Below are 16246 nucleotides of genomic sequence, written 5' to 3' on the forward strand. Positions count from 1 at the left end.
TTGAGGGTAAGTTGTGCCACGTGAGATATTACGCAATCGTGGTGAACTCCTGTTTATGTAGCTCAGTATTAACCCATCACGTTAATGAGGGTGACGAGTGAAGTAATCAATAGCTGTAATATGTAGTGTGCGTTCTTGGAATGGGGAAGCTAAGGTGGTACAGTATAATGTATCAACATAAGCTAGAGATAAATTAGTTGGTGACAAAAAAATATGGAGTTCAGCCGGGGTGTGCCAGCTGATATTTGCCCATCAGTTTCTGATCTTGCAAGTGATGATGGTTATGTAGTATACATGTTGGCGTAAACTGTCAAATTTGAGGGTTCCTCTCCACTTCTAACAAATTTGTAAATTCTCCTTCTTTTGCTGCTTATTGTTATCGGTGTTTGTTTTCGATTTGATAGCAGGGCCCTGTATATGCCTTTTCTCGGGTTTTCTGGAAATGCTACAAGGTCAGGGGTTTGTTTCATTAGTTATAGTTTGATGTGTTGATTTTGTTTTGCTTTACGGGAAACTCTATTTTGCGAAAATGACATTTATTGTTGACTGTAGGCGATTTGTGACCGCAGAAAACAGTCTTGTACTTCCCCGTGATACAAATAGTATCTTGTTTTCCGCCCCTTAACAGTCATGTACTTGGGCATGATTGGTTATTTTCAGATAGGATGTCAATAGAGGTCCCGACCGGGTTCCACACCAATCTATGGGATTCCACTTCAGACTGAATAGGCTAGTTAACTGCTATGGTTCTTCCTCTCCCATCTTTGTTGCAAGTGAAAGCCCTGCTTGCTCAATGAGACTTTTGGGATGCATAGCATTTGTTTTCCAGTGTCAAACAGGAGCAGTTTGTTAGTTCTACGAATCTTTCCCGGTAATTGGACGGGGATTTTGTGAAGTAAGAGGATATGGCATGCTTCATGGTCTCGTTGAGTTCCCTTTTTCCCTCAAAAGGCCTCCATAGCGAAGAAGTTCGGAAAAAAAGAGAGGAGGTAAAGCAAGAAAGACATCGTCCTCATTTTGCACCAAAAGGAAACCCTAAAACCACACAGCTTTTGAAAGTACTCAACTTTGAGCTGAAGAGCAGTACATGATCCATGGTCTACTTGAAAATCATTTAGAGAGAAATTTGTACAGCTTTTGAGACAAAACATAGGAGTTGAAACCTTTTTCCGGACTTGCTTATCCGCGGTCCAACTGCAGAGAACCTATGTAGTTATATCATAGCCATTCATCTTTGTATTCAACCGTTCAATTTTTAAAAAACTTTTCTGGGGAAAGTTTAACTTTACTTTTCTCCAGAAAAGTTTTTTTAAAATCTCGACCATTAAAAACACCATCCGATGGTTGCAAACACTCCAATCGCACCTCTACAATTTAAACATGGACTGCATACAAGCCTTGGCCTTTTTCCGGTCCTTCAAATGTATTAGAAGGTCCAGTTTAACATGTTTGTGAGCTCCTTTGGAGTCCACCTCAATGATCCGAATGGTACATATTTTAGAACGCATTTAGAAGACCAATTATGCTAAAAATTACATTGATTGAATATCAATTGTCCAATTGATATGGTTTTGGAACATAAGAAAAATGAGATCAATGTACCACGACTCAGTGCTAAAATTTTTCCTTCAAAATAGATGTGTTTTGAAATGCATGAATCGATATCTGTGCAATGTATGTTTGATATGATGCTCTAGACGAGTTTTCACAGTGAAAGTGGGCTAAAAAAGAGCTCACAAATAACCTAAATTGTACTTTGCAATACATTTAAGGAACTAGAGATGATTCCCAGAACAGACTCACATGGGGTCCCGCGGGGGCACATGCCCCCAATTGATGTCGTAAAATTATAATACTAATGTAGTATTTTTAAATATTTAAATTGTATTCAGTAAATTTATGCTATCATTCCAATAAAATTAATTTAGATTTCTTTTTGAGAATATTTGTCTGATCTATTTCATAAAGTGCCATAATTTTACACCATTTTTTGTGCGAGTACACCCCTTTCTGATAATTATAAGATGGAATTACATACATATGATCACCATTTTGTTATTTCCCAACGAAATATGTATTAATTAAGGAATTATACGCATATAAATTAAGTTTACTAATTTGTGTGCCACACTAATATAGATTTCTGAGTCAATCCCTGATCATGATCAAACTGCCAAACAAATTCTAGATCCATAATACATATCAGAAGTTTTACTCATCATACAGGTATATGTACAGATCACCTTTAATTGGTATGGACCAAGCTCCAAATAAATATTAATGGATTGTAGGAACGGATAAAAAAAAAAAAAAGATTGTATGAAGAAAGTGGGTTTTATGAAGTAAATTATGGGTTGCCAATAGCGGCGGAAAAAAGAAAATCGATGTACAGTATTTTTTACAAGGAAATTGAAATTCATACTTTCTTTTTTTACTATTTACTCTCTCTCTCTTTTTATTTTTTAGCAAACAATTATATACATTTTTAATACTAAAAAATAAATAAATAAGGTAAAACTGAAAGAAAAAAAAGAGTGTAAATATCAATTTTTACTTTTTGCTGGAAAAATACTTTTAAAACGTTAAACCGGTATTGCTATTGTTAGCCCAATAGGATGGCGATAAACACACTATAAGACAAAAAAAATACGCATTTCTGTGTACTTTTTATACCTTTTAATACACATTCACACAATCACAATAATCAGCCACTAGACTAATTTTATAATTTTCCTTAAAACTAATAAACGGCTGTGGGATCTGGCCCCACAAAAAATTCGGGACAGCCTTTCTATGCTTTCGTAACCAAGTACGGACTCACCCTCCGGTGTTGCGCCTCTGTTAGAAAATCGCAAATCTCCCTCTCTCTCTCTCGCTTTGCTTCGTTTTCAATCAAAAATACGTAACAGTCTTCATTTCAAATACCAAAAGCAACGCACCAACTCATCCTCGAGGCGACATTCACATCTAAACCACCGTACGAGTACCCAACACCAAACACTTCCCGATTCCCAATCTTCTCCCCCCGCCAAAACCAGATCAGATCTCTCTCTCCTCGACCAAACGGGCCATCAATCTCTTCGGATCCAGGTCAGTCTCGCTCCGTTTCTCTCTCCCTCCGACTTGGTTGTTTTATTTGGGAATTGCGATTTCATTTATGATCGTGCGCGCCGCTGGTCGTTCTTATTGAGCTCTGATTTGGATTGTCTCGGCTGGAATCCTCTTACATTTTGGTTGAATTTTTTATTTTTTTTGAAAACAAACGGATTACGAGATCTGTCAGTGGCCATAGATCCTTCTTTCAATATTTGGTTGTAATTTCGTTCGTTTAACTCTTGTATGTGTTTGAATGGCGTAATTCCAGCTGTTTTGATGGAACTGGTGGCAATCGCAGGTCCCATTTCAGTTGCTGAAATAATTGGATTCGTGTACTTAACGACGACATTTTCCCTTTTTGATTTCGTGGTTTAGTTTCGGATTTTTTTAGTGGTCACAACTTAAGTCACATAATGTGGGTGGGCTAGCATGAAAGGTCTTTCAAAAACATCTCAAATTACTAAGATTCGAGAGAGCGATCGAAGCTTGAAAGCTTGACGGGAGGCCCTACCGAAGGATTATGTGACTAAGGTCACAACCATGATTTTGAGGTGCCATACATAAAAGTGGTTACAGATCAAGTTGAGATGAAATCTGACCATTGGTTTCCTAAAACTTGGGACACGTGATGGATGTTTTAATGAAACGTGAAGTTAGGTGAAGTGGTTTTGCAACATTTTTACTTACCATACACCGTGAGATCATTGGTGGCTCTAGGAATTTGTAGCAGGGTATTCATAAATTACCTCAACTCTACTAGCTGATCTATGACCATCAATATATGTAGAAATCTCATATATTAGTATAAATAGTGCAGTAAAAAATACTTAAAATCTGTTCTGAAAAAATTATCTACTAGACTACTACCAAATGAGAACTTAAAGAATAAAGATACATATAATTGTGATCTTTTTTTTCTAAAGTTCTTGTATTGCGTGGTGGATTTGAGAATGGAGGGAGTAAGATTTTAATTTGTCCTAGATGAGTTCTCATATGTTGTGCCAACGTTAAACCGACGTCTTAATCTACTAATACCCCTTTGAAAGAAATTGTGGAGAATAGGTTGGGGCTGACCTCTTTAAATGTATGCTATTTTTAGGATGAGATGATGTGATTTTCTATTGTAGTCCTGAATTCGAAGCAATATTGTTCAAGTTAATGAGGTTTTGCAATGTAGTTGAATTTTTTTAAGCTTTGTCCCGAATTTTATAAGCTAACCAAACAAAAAAAAGTTATTGTTATGAATAAGAAAATAACAAATTTAGACCATCCACAATAGACATTGGGAGAGAACGCAGAGCATAACACTTACACAATATATTAATTCTTTCTCTCTCTCTCTTTTTTTTTTTTTCCACATTTCTTTCATTATGATTGTGAGCTTTATTTGAGGTAATGTGTTAGGTGTTCAAATACGAATTACCTGGATTGATGGGTTGTAATTGGGTTCTGGCTCAGTATTCAATTATTTTTGTTTTTGGGCTAGGTGTTCAAGACTGTGATGATTGGGCGTTAAAAAAATAACTAAACCAAAGTTACTACATGTATTCTTACAAAATTAAAAATTAAAAATTAAAAATTATAAGGGTGTTCAAGTGACCATTCATCCCTGGCTGTAGAGCCACCTCTGCGTGAGATACTTGCCAGTGTACATGGGAGCACTAGCAAAAAATTGTGCAACACTTGCCACTATATACAGATGAAGACACTTGTAGTGATTGTGGAGCACTTGAAGTAAATTGTGGAATGGCTCAAATTTTTATTCTTCTTATGGTAAACCAAATCCAATTTTTGCGTACGGTAGATGCACCGCTTCGTTTGAGACCTCTGGATTAGTACATTTATTTTTGTCTGCACAAGCTTTGATTTGCTTTGAGACTTATTCAAGTTGGACACTGTAAGATCTTGTAAGAATAATATGCCTTTTCTTTTTGTATGACACAACTTAGGTTTGTACCGGAAGAAACTGAAGTTAGTCTGAAGTAAAGCTGCGGACAATTGGGTGGGTACGGAGTGTCGGACTGTAGATGGCTCTGTTATCATATAGGCAATGAGATGGTTGAGAGTGATTCTGATACAGAAAAGGTTAATATCACGGGCCATAAGTTTGGTGAGAGAGGAAGTCAAGGGTCAGGTATTCCTAGGGCGCCTTCATTCTCAGGCTGGTGTGACAAAGATGGGGTGACCAGTGCAGATGGTTGTCTAGATACTGCGGATCAAATTGTAGAAGACTTCCACTTCGAATTGCCTTTGGTACATCATGTTGGGTTAGGAAAGGAGCGTTTAAGCGGCGAGATGCAGATGAATGGAAATGGAAAGTCTGTGCCCTTTGATATTGAAATTGGACCGGGGAAAGAGCAAACGCTCTCAAGCCTTGGAAATAATGACTTCAATTCTATGGATGACAATGCACCATCGAAGTCAAAAAGTAACAGCTTGATTTCTGCCGTTGATGTGCTGAAGACATTGTCTTTCATACTTGTCTGGTATTTTTTCAGCACGTCCTTGACCCTGTAAGTTTCTCCTCGACTCACATTATTAATTACATTCTGTACTTGAGTCATCGAACTCTGGCTTTTCACTGCTTGAAGCTTGTTTGGTGTTCTAAATATGGTTCTTTTTGGCCAGGTACAATAAAAATTTACTAGGAGATGATTTAGGAAAGTTCCCAGCTCCTTTATTGATGAATACAGTCCACTTTACTATGCAAGCTCTTTTATCAAATGCCATAACATGGTTCTGGTCTCAAAGATTTAAGCCCACTGTATCTATGTCGTGGAAGGATTACTTTCTAAGAGGTAACTCTATGGCTTTGATGTCCTGTACTTTGCTTCTACTTTTTCGAATCGGGTGCAGGCACAGGTTTTCTGCCCATGTTGAGGAAATTTAGAAAAATTTGGTCGTTGTTTCTGACTGACTTTGTGGATAGCCAGAGTATATGAGGTGCCTTAGCCACTTTACATGCACTCTACCGAAGAAGTATTGAAGTTTAATGGCTTTAATAATCTAGATATGTAACTATTCCACAATAGCCAACCAAGGCCAGTGGTCTGATCATATGGCTTTACGAAGAGAATTTCAATAGTTCAGCCTAGCCTCATGCCTTAACAACTATGCTTAGGTCAATGTTCTAAATGGTGCTTGGCGCTAGTAGGGCGGAGACCCACCTCCAAGCGCCAAGCCGCCTAGGCGGCGCCAAGCAATTCGGCGTTTTTTTTTTTTTTTTTAACAAACCATTATCCAATCAAACTATATTCTATGTATCCATAATACAAGTTCAAAGTTCTACATAACCATAATGCAAAGTTTAATGTACAAACCCAAATGAAATTAAGTAGTAGCAACTAGCAAATAAGTTGAATAAGACAATAAGTAGAAATAAACGAGGTCGGAGATCCCTAATGCCAAGTTAAAAGTTCATCTCCTTTCTATAACTCTTCTCCTCCATACCCTTCCAAAACTTGATCTACATTAGTTTAATACTATACATTTTAGGCCGCCAAAGGCCTCCAAAGACGTTGATGATGCCGCCAAGGCCGCCTAGGCGGCCGCCAAACCTCCCTGGGCGCCAAATCGCCGAGACCGCCATGGCCGCCAAGGCGGCCGCCAAGACCGCCAAGCCCGCCTAGGCGGCCGCCAAACACCGCCAAACCTCCCTGGGCGCCAAATCAAACGCCAAGGGGTATTGGCGTGGCGGCAGGGTACCTCCAAGCGCCTAGGCGGCCTCGGCGGCCGCCATTTAGAACAGAGGCTTAGGTTTGACTAGCATTTGTGGCTTTAGCTTCGATGATGTTATGTCAGGTTTAAGAACTGTTTTACTATAAGTTTAAATACCCAATGGCTCTTCGGCTTTGTTAATGGATTTAATTGGAGGACTTGTCCCACTGCTTTCCAAATCTTTAATATGATCGTATGTCTCTATAAGTTTAAACATCTTGCGGCTCTTCGATTTGCTTAATAAATTTTACTTCAGGAGTTGTCCCAATGCTTCACGAAATACGAATCTTCTATGTTTATGTCATTGTGGACCATATCATATGTTACAAATTTTCAATCGCATTGGTCATTGGGTCTTAGTTTCAGTGAATGGAGGTGAAATACATCTTCAATTGTTAATTATGTTTTTGATAAGTTGTTGAACTGTGGTGATTTTTGTTGTATTTGGATGTTCACTGGTTTAGAGTGGTGTTTGAGAATACATAGGATTTTTTTGCGGATACTTTCACTTAATTGGTCTTCATGCAAGAATTGATAATTTCCTATGTGCATATATAGGAGGTGTTTGGGAGCCTACTTTTTGGCTTTTCATTTTCAGATTTTTGCCTTTTTGACTTTTTGGATTATGGTCAAATTGTGTTTTGAGTATGGTAGGACTGTTTGAGAGATACGTGCAGAATGTATTTTAGGAGAATCCAAAAATGTTTAAAGGAAGGAACCAAATAGCTCCATAAGCAGGAATAAAATGTATTTTTAGTTTCTTGTCCTTCAGAATCAAAGAATATATCCTATTGTCGTGAGCTAGTATTTTTAAGTGATGAGTCTGTTCTTAGGATTTTTGTTATTATGATGAGGCAGTGTTCCAAGCAATTTAACTCTTTTTCAAACACATTTTTAAGGACTGTTTTCTTGATTTTTTCTTTTGTAATATGGAACATATATTCTGCTTAACTGTTGTAGATTTCCGGTAAATATTTATCTATTTATATAGAATTTTATTTATGTTGTGACTTGCAAGCAATATGCAATTTTCTATCTAGTGTAAAAAAAGTGTGTTCCGGCTACTGATCGTTTGTGTATATGATACTTGAAGTGTGCAGGAGGTTCTGGTAATGTGAAAGTCGTTTCTTGTCTGCTAACCAGTCATTTAAGGTGATTGTATCATCACGAATCTGGAATGTATTCAGGAGTGGTCCTAAATGGTTACATTATTGTTTGAAATTCATGACGGTTGGTTTAATTTGCCAACAGAGAAATATTGTGGATTACCTGAATTGGCCCCTGACTGCATTAGTCTGCATTAGTCATTACTCTTTGGCAGATTATATCCTGTCTACTTTACATTCTTCATTTCATATCTGAATGATCGTTCTTTTATGCCTCCTAATCTCTGATGTTGCGCATTCCCATTCTCATCCCCTAGAATTTTTAACCTTCGTCTGTTTAATCTTTTGGGTTTGATATTCTGCTGCCTATCTATTAACTACTCAAATAACTAATGCTACAGATGGACTTTGCCTTTCACAGTTGTACCAACCGCCCTGGGGACAGCACTGGATATCAACTTAAGCAATGCCTCCCTTGTTTTCATCTCCGTTACATTTGCCACTATGGTTGGTGATGTTGGTCTTCCTTTTAATTCTTGTTGCATCTAGTGATAACATACCCATGTGGATCCTTTTCTCATTATTTCTGTTGCCTCGCTCCACCGCGCTCATTAGTTAATGTCAAGTTCTAAAGGGAAAGTCCTATTTATGTTTTCTATCATCATCTTACTGTACTCCTGACTTCAAACTTTTCCTCTGTTTTTGCAGTGCAAATCAGCTTCTCCTATATTTCTCCTTCTATTTGCTTTTGCTTTTAGGTAAAACGTTGTAAAAATACCCATTTTATATTGCTTATCTTTCTGTAGATGTTCCTTAGTTGAACGTTTTGGTATATAAGTTTATAACTAATGGACCTTTGACTTCCTGAATTAACTCATCTATTTCCTGGAATTTTTTATGGAACCCTTTAGTTTGTGGTTGGGATACTTTTCATAAAGACTGTGAATAGCATATTTTTTCTAAGTTTTAAAGAAAGTTGAAGCTGCTAATTGTATACGATCAAGCATTAATGATAATTGTTCAAGATTCATATTGCTTCTGCTCCCAGATTAATCTGATTCCATCTTTGGTCGAACGGCTGCATGATTGGTTGAGGGCTTCATGTGAGCCGCATTCTGATGAATTTAATTTAATTATTTGCACTTATTCTAGATGCAACTGAAATTTAATTGAAACTCCAAGTGAAAAGCTTCTGTCTTTATTTGAAGTTGAAACTGCCTTCAAATTTTGAAATAGTAGTTGCTTTGCATTATCTAACACTCTAATAGGGGAGCCCCCAAAATTTTCAGTTTCCAGCTCTTAGCATGCAAAACTATCCTGAAGGTTTATTTGTTTGAACCCCCAACATTTTCAGTTTCCAGCTCTTAGTGTGCAAAACTATCCTGAAGGTTTATTTGTGTTGCTGTCACCACTTATCCTGAAAGGCTAAGTTATTAGGACAGGTTCAAACAATACATAGTAAGCTCTCCAATACCCTCCCTCGCATGCGAGATGTTGCAGATGGAGATGGGTAGTATCCGATGCGCTGGGAGAAGCAGAGTGCCCAAGAGCCAAGAGTAACATATGCAAGTACGGAAAGGGGAATATATGCAAATGTATAGAATTGAAAATAAGATTTCCCCAACCTGAGCTGTGATAGCAATGTTTGATCGCCGCTTATTCCAAATCGTGTGTTTCATCAGGTGTATCCAAATTAAGGTCACCGGGTGTTACATGTCTTTGTCATTTGATTAAAATCAGGTGTTCTTTTTTGGTACTTTATTTCTGCAATCAATAAAGTATGCGCTGTGATTCTTCAAGATTATATTATTTGATCATCCCTTGACCAGAGTATGGCTACTTACTTGCTTTTTAACTTGTTTTATGGCTGCTGGGATTTATTGGGTCTTTTGGTTTTTTTAATTGGAATGTTTCTGTGGCAGGTTGGAATCGCCAAGCTTTAAACTTTTGGGCATCATCTTTGTCATATCCATTGGAATACTGTTCACAGGTGTGTAGCTTCATCATTTGCATAACTTGCTACTCTAGAAATTTCTTCAGAGTGTTTCTTCTTTTTGCTTCACATATTCTCTTCAAAAGACACTGGCTACGATAATCTTGTACTACTTTTGTTGCAAGTCAGTTTTGATGGTAATAGTTGGTCAATGAAAGCTTTCTTGCATTTCCTTGTTTTTTATTTTGGGAATCCTAAGCTGATAGGATGCAGTGTAGTGGGCTCCTGCCCATTTTGTTTAATGTATATACAAGTAGTATGGTATCACCTTTCTTCTTGCATATTAAGCGGAGCTATCACTTCTGATGGATGAAAAATCATGCATGGGCACAAATGATTTACGTGGTTTGGCTTAAAGCCTATGTTGATATGGGAGGAATTTCACTATGAAAGTGGAGTATGCGATGGGCGAGCAGTAGCCGCAGCTCTCACAATTCACATCAGACCCTTGACCCTCACCCTCAAAGAAAAGATGTATATGAGAACCCTACATACGAAATCGACCAAAAAAGCTACCAATAAGAAATCAGGTCAGACCTAGTGGGTTATTATTGTAGTCTGTGTGGATTCAAGACAACCCACAACATCGATAATACATGACATGGACCAAATGGTGCATGAGAAAGGGATTTCCAATTTCCAGATATTACCTTCTCGTTAATTGCTTGAGGGTAGAAGGGTAAGTGTGATTCTAGGTTGCCTTTGAACTAGTGTTTAGAGATGGATTACCCCTCCATCAGGCCAAATCAAGTTGGTCATTGATTAGTGCATTAGGGACAGAAGCGAATTAGAGGAATCAATGTTCTAAAACAAGGAATTAATCGGTGATCCGATTAATCACTGGCGGGGCCTATTCAGTTAAGTTCGAATAACGAATAATCGCTGATTTTTAATTAATATGCACCGATTAATCCTATTAATTGCTTGAAGGTGGCCGACTACCTGACTAGTGCCCAGCAACTTTGAGAACATTGAGAGGAATCGTTTATAATAGTAATATCATCACTATGCTGGTCTTGCTTTCATGTCTAGGACAATTGGGTCAGTCTGAATTTCTTGGTTGCAATATCCTTTCCTTTTGCTTATGTTGTGGCAGTTAGTCTCTTGTATTGCAACGGGGTGGTACCTAAGTAAGTGACGTATAAATGTAACAAAACCATCTGGCGATGCTATCATTGCATGTAACAGTTGTTTCACATAAACCTTCTTCAAACAAAAAAATGATCTAATTGTCTTTAATCAAACTTATGGCAATGTATTCTGTTTCACCCATTTGAAAAGGAAAATCAATAGCAAGGTAGCAACCAACTCGCAGTTGTTAAGAACATATCAACTTCATTTCTGTTCTATCCTATACTATTGCGGCGGTGGTTATCGGTCCTTACGTACTTCTGTGTGCATCACAGTTGTAAAGGAGACCGAATTTGAGTTCTGGGGATTCGTTTTCGTTATGCTTGCTGCTGTTATGTCTGGCTTTCGTTGGACCATGACTCAAATCCTTCTTCAGGTATGGCTTGTCTCTCTTTGTATTTTGCATACTGTTTGCATGTTCAGTTTTTTTTTCTTCGGTTTCGTTCTTCGTTTCTTGTTGCATGCTTCATAAATGCACTTACTTTATGTTGTCTGCTGGCATGTTACCGGGGAATTTGTTCTGTTGGACGTGCTATAACAAAACGGGCGTAAAGAAAGAAGTATATGGTAAGCATTTTCTTGAAGTTACTTTTTAATGGAAATTTAGCATTTCCGCGGGTGGTTAAATATAAATCCTCATGTCCAGGTCTGTATGATAAAATTTCCCCATTGTGCAGTCAATCCTCATGGTAGAATCTTTTTTGTATAACCATACCCAAAGCCCTGCTTCTTGTTGACGCTTTCTAGAGTCACTGTCTCCTTGGTTATATGCCACATATCCTTGTTATTGTTCCGTTTATCTAAGGAAATATCAACACCTTAGTGGTAAAGTCAATGTTTTCCTTGAAAATATTTGATTTTGTAGTGAATGTGCACTATTATATAACAAGAGGAAATGAACTTCGTGTGGTTTAAGGAACCTCTCAGTAAGGCTGAAGCTGGTATAGATGAGATGCCTTAGTAACAAATACCAGATTTCATATGGAATCCAATGAAAGAATGGTGGGGTTTTGACAGTGCGACATTGAAGCACCACTTTTAGAGGGAAAATGGCTTTGCTGTGAAAAGTCCCACCCCATCATTGGAAAGAAGAAATCTTTCAAAATGCACTTGATGATGTAGTATTAAATGTTAAGAAGTGGATGATAGAAAACAGAGAAACAGAGACGGAAAATACTGATATTATTTCTGAATGAATTACAATGAGGTGAGTACATCTTTAAATAGAGTAAAGCTATGCCTAAGAAAGGAAGATTACAAGATTTGATTACGATATGATTACCCTGTGATTACGATATGATTACCCTATGATTACGCTATGATATGATTACGATATGATTACCCTATGATTATGCTATGATTTGATTACGATACATGTCCTAAAATAGCATATTACAAGAAGATACAGAATATATATTCTAGATACAGAATATATATTCACACCCCCCCCTCAAACTCAAGGTGCGAGGGCAGAGAGCATCGAGAGTTTGTCAAGGAGAAAGCGGAAACGAGCAGCGGTATGGGTCTTCGTGAAGAAATCAGCCAGCTGCAATGTGGAGGAGACGAAGGGTAAAGCAATGGTGCCAGACTGAAGATGCTGACGTATGAAATGACAATCAATCTCAATGTGCTTCGTGCGCTCATGGAAGACCGAGTTGTGGGCAAGCTGAATAGCACTCTTATTGTCGCAGTAAAGAGGCGTAGGAGTAGTAACAGAGACCCCCATATCGGAAATAAGCCAGCGAAGCCAGACGATTTCAGAGGTAGCATGGGCCATGGCACGATATTCAGCTTCCGCGGTGGAGCGAGCAACAACAGATTGCTTTTTGCTTTTCCAAGAGATAAGAGAATCGCCTAGAAAAACACAGAGGCCAGAGGTAGATTTGCGGTCATTGACATCACCTGCCCAGTCAGCATCAGCATAAGCATGGAGGGTTCAGCTTGATGTAGAAGAAATCAGAAGGCACTGATGAAGGGTACCACGAAGATAACGGAGAATACGTAAGAGGGCAGCCCAATGCGTAGTCCGAGGGGCAGAGACAAACTGACTAACAATGTGAACTGCATAAGAAATATCTGGCCGAGTAACAGTAAGATAAACTAAGCAGCCCACCAATTCGCGATATTCCGTAGGATCCTCGAGGGGGACACCATCAGAGGCAGAGAACTTGGCATGGAGTTCAAGGGGAGTATCAACAGTCTTCGTATCCGTGAGACGAGCACGGTGAAGAATATCAGTAACATACTTGGACTGTCCCAAAAGATACCCCTGAGGAGAGGAAGCAACTTCAATACCAAGAAAAAAACGTAGCGGGCCCAAGTCTTTCATTTCGAACTCACGGAAGAGATGACTTTTGACTTCAGCAATAGCAGTAGAATCAGAACCAGTGATGATCATGTCATCAACATAAAGTAAGAGAAGTACCAGGCCATGAGAGGTGCGACGGAGAAATAGAGCAGAGTCATGCATGCTGGGCGTGAAGCCAATCTGAAGAACAACATCCTGGAAGCGTGAATACCAAGCGCGAGGGGACTGTTTCAAGCCATAGAGAGCACGACGCAAGCGACAAACCATACCGGAAGGATGAGAGAAGCCAGGAGGAGGCCGCATATAAACCTCTTCAGAGAGATTGCCATTGAGAAAAGCATTCTTTACATCCAACTGAGAAAGAGGCCACTGGTGCACTGCGGCCACTGAGATCAAGGTGCGAACAGTGGTCATTTTGGCAACGGGGGCAAAAGTTTCCTCATAATCAATCCCATACTCCTGAGAAAACCCTTTAGCAACTAAGCGGGTTTTATACCGTTCTAAAGAACCATCAGAATGAGTCTTAACCTTGTAGACCCATTTGCAACCGATTAGATTCTTACCATCCGGAAGTGAAACCAACTCCCAAGTTTGATTGTGAGCAAGAGCAGTAAGTTCAGCTTGCATGGCATCCATCCAATTGGGATCATTGCAAGCTTCTTTATAGGACCTAGGCTCAAAATAAGTGTGAATGCGGGAAAGGAATGATTGATAAGAGGATGAGAAACAAGTATTAGTAAAGCCATATTTTACCGGTGGTTGACGATTGTCGCGGACGGGATACCGGCGGGCAGGCGGATCAGGATCCGCAGAGGCAGATTGGGGAGCAGCTGTAGAAGTTGGACGACGGGTGTAGACCTGGGTGATAGGAGCACGACGAGGTGATACTGAGGCGGCTGTAGAAATATCAGATACCTGAAGAGTGGAGGTGTACTCTTCGGGAGGCACATCCAGATCCATAGGAAATGGGCCAATATGGATCAAGTCTTCTTTGGCTACTGGAGCAGGGCGAGGTGGAAGAGTAAAATAGGGAAGACGCTCTAAGAAGACAACGTGCCTTGAAACATAAAGCTTTTTGGTCACAGGATCATAGCACCGATACCCTTTTTGATTAATGCCATACCCTAAAAACACACCTAAGACACAGCGGGTGCTGAGCTTAGTGTGGTCTTTCTTGGGGAGGAGAACAAAACAGGTAGAACCAAACACTCGAAGAAGAGAGTAATTAGGAACCTGACCATAAAGCCGCTCATAAGGAGAGCTACCAGAAAGAAGAGGGGTGGGCATCCGATTCAGGAGATAGGCTGCAGTGAGAACAGCTTCTCCCCAGTAACAGGACGGGACGGAGGAAGATAGGAGTAGAGACCGAGCAGTATTAAGAAGGTGACGATGTTTTCTTTCAGCTCTACCATTTTGGGCAGGAGTGTCAGTGCAAGACGATTGGTGGATAGTCCCAAGCGAATCTAGGAATTTATGAAACTCTGAAAGTGAATATTCCCCACCCAAGTCAGACCGAAGAATTTTAACCGATGTAGAAAACTGATTTTGAACCATGGCATGAAAAGTCTTATAAATCGTAAAGAACTCAGATTTGTGTGTCATTAAGTAAACCCAAGTATACCGACTAAAATCATCCACAAAAGAGACATAATAGACAAAACCACCTTTAGTAGCAACCGGAGAAGGGCTCCATAAATCAGTGTGAACAAGCTGAAAAGGCGAAGTAGAAACAGAGGTACTTTTATTAAAAGGTAAAGCTGACATTTTTGCAAACTTACAACCACTGCATTCTGAAATATTACTGACTAAAATATGACCCAAATGACCTGACTTAACTAAAAGTTTTAGACGTTCACTAGACAAATGTCCTAATCTAGAATGCCAAAGATAAAATGGAGATGACTTATGAACTAAACAAAAAGATGACGCAGCAGTGGAAGAAGGTTTTATTGGGAGATGCAAGTGCTCCAAAAGATAGAGATCACCAACTCTACGGCCTGCCCCAATCTGCTTCTTGGAATCCCGATCCTGCACAACACAACCAGAGGAAGAGAAAACAACATCAAAACCAGAGTCGGATAATTGGCTGATTGAAAGTAGGCTCAAAGACAACTGAGGAACATAAAAGACATTAGGAATAGATAGTGAAGGTGCAGTAGAAGATAGAATGGAGCCAATAGAAGCAACATGCATGGGAGAACCATTGGCTGTAGCAATACTAATAGGAAAAGCAGGTGGCACACAATTACTAAGAAGAGACATATCAGGAGTCATATGATGAGAAGAGCCAGAATCAAAGATCCAAGTGGTGGGTTGGATACCTGAGGTGGGAGAACCACGCAAACCTGAGTGAGTGGTAGTCATGGCAGAAGCTTGGGGGGAACCCCCTCGAATGGCTTCCATGTAAGCCTGAAACTGTTGAAATTGCTCATAATCAAACTCTGGAGGTGCACTACTGGAGGCCGGTGCTGCCAAGGCTGCAGGAGGGCGAGAATGCTGTTGTGGTGCCCGAGACTGATGCGGGGCATGAGGACCAGTTGACTGAGTAACATTTCGTCCCTTTGGCTTGGGACGGTTAGGGCATTGATGCTTCCAATGACCCTTCTGATGGCAATAGTTACACTCATCTTCAGGAATTTGAGGCCTTGGCTTGGCCGCAAATTGGACAGGATGAGATGCTGGAGTGGGCGAGTGATGTGTCGGATATTGGCCAGATGGAGCAAATGGAGCAGCAAAGACAGACTGTGAGGGAGGTGCAAGATTAGCCACTTTGAACCGCGTTTCCTCGGCGATAAGCTCATGAACAGCACCATCTACTGAGGGCAATGGAGATCGATGCAAGATAGCCCCACGAAGAGGCTCAAACTGAGGCCGAAGGGCCATGAGAAACTGAAC

At 39.6% G+C, this 16246-nt stretch overlaps 1 protein-coding gene across 5 annotated transcripts in view; it reads left to right on the forward strand.

Moving 5' to 3' along the window:
• The first annotated feature begins 2827 nt into the window (after positions 1-2827).
• LOC131330017 (probable sugar phosphate/phosphate translocator At1g06470) overlaps positions 2828-16246 on the forward strand; it is a 44175-nt gene continuing 30756 nt past the window's right edge. For 4 of the 5 annotated variants that reach the window (XR_009200931.1, XM_058363476.1, XM_058363473.1 and 1 more), the window contains exons 1-8: positions 2828-3090; positions 5046-5609; positions 5725-5894; positions 8341-8426; positions 8628-8677; positions 9842-9909; positions 11319-11419; positions 11598-11610. Coding sequence is in view for 4 of the 5 variants with exons in the window: in XM_058363476.1 (XP_058219459.1) it covers positions 5152-5609; positions 5725-5894; positions 8341-8426; positions 8628-8677; positions 9842-9909; positions 11319-11419; positions 11598-11610 (946 nt within the window). In the remaining variant the exon portion in view is untranslated. Of the gene's footprint in view, positions 3091-3364; positions 3429-5045; positions 5610-5724; positions 5895-8340; positions 8427-8627; positions 8678-9841; positions 9910-11318; positions 11420-11597; positions 11611-16246 lie in introns of all 5 variants that reach the window. The other variant, XM_058363474.1, reaches the window with a different exon arrangement.

Source organism: Rhododendron vialii, chromosome 6a (assembly GCF_030253575.1).
Source record: "Rhododendron vialii isolate Sample 1 chromosome 6a, ASM3025357v1".
NCBI classification, from domain to species: Eukaryota; Viridiplantae; Streptophyta; class Magnoliopsida; order Ericales; family Ericaceae; genus Rhododendron; species Rhododendron vialii.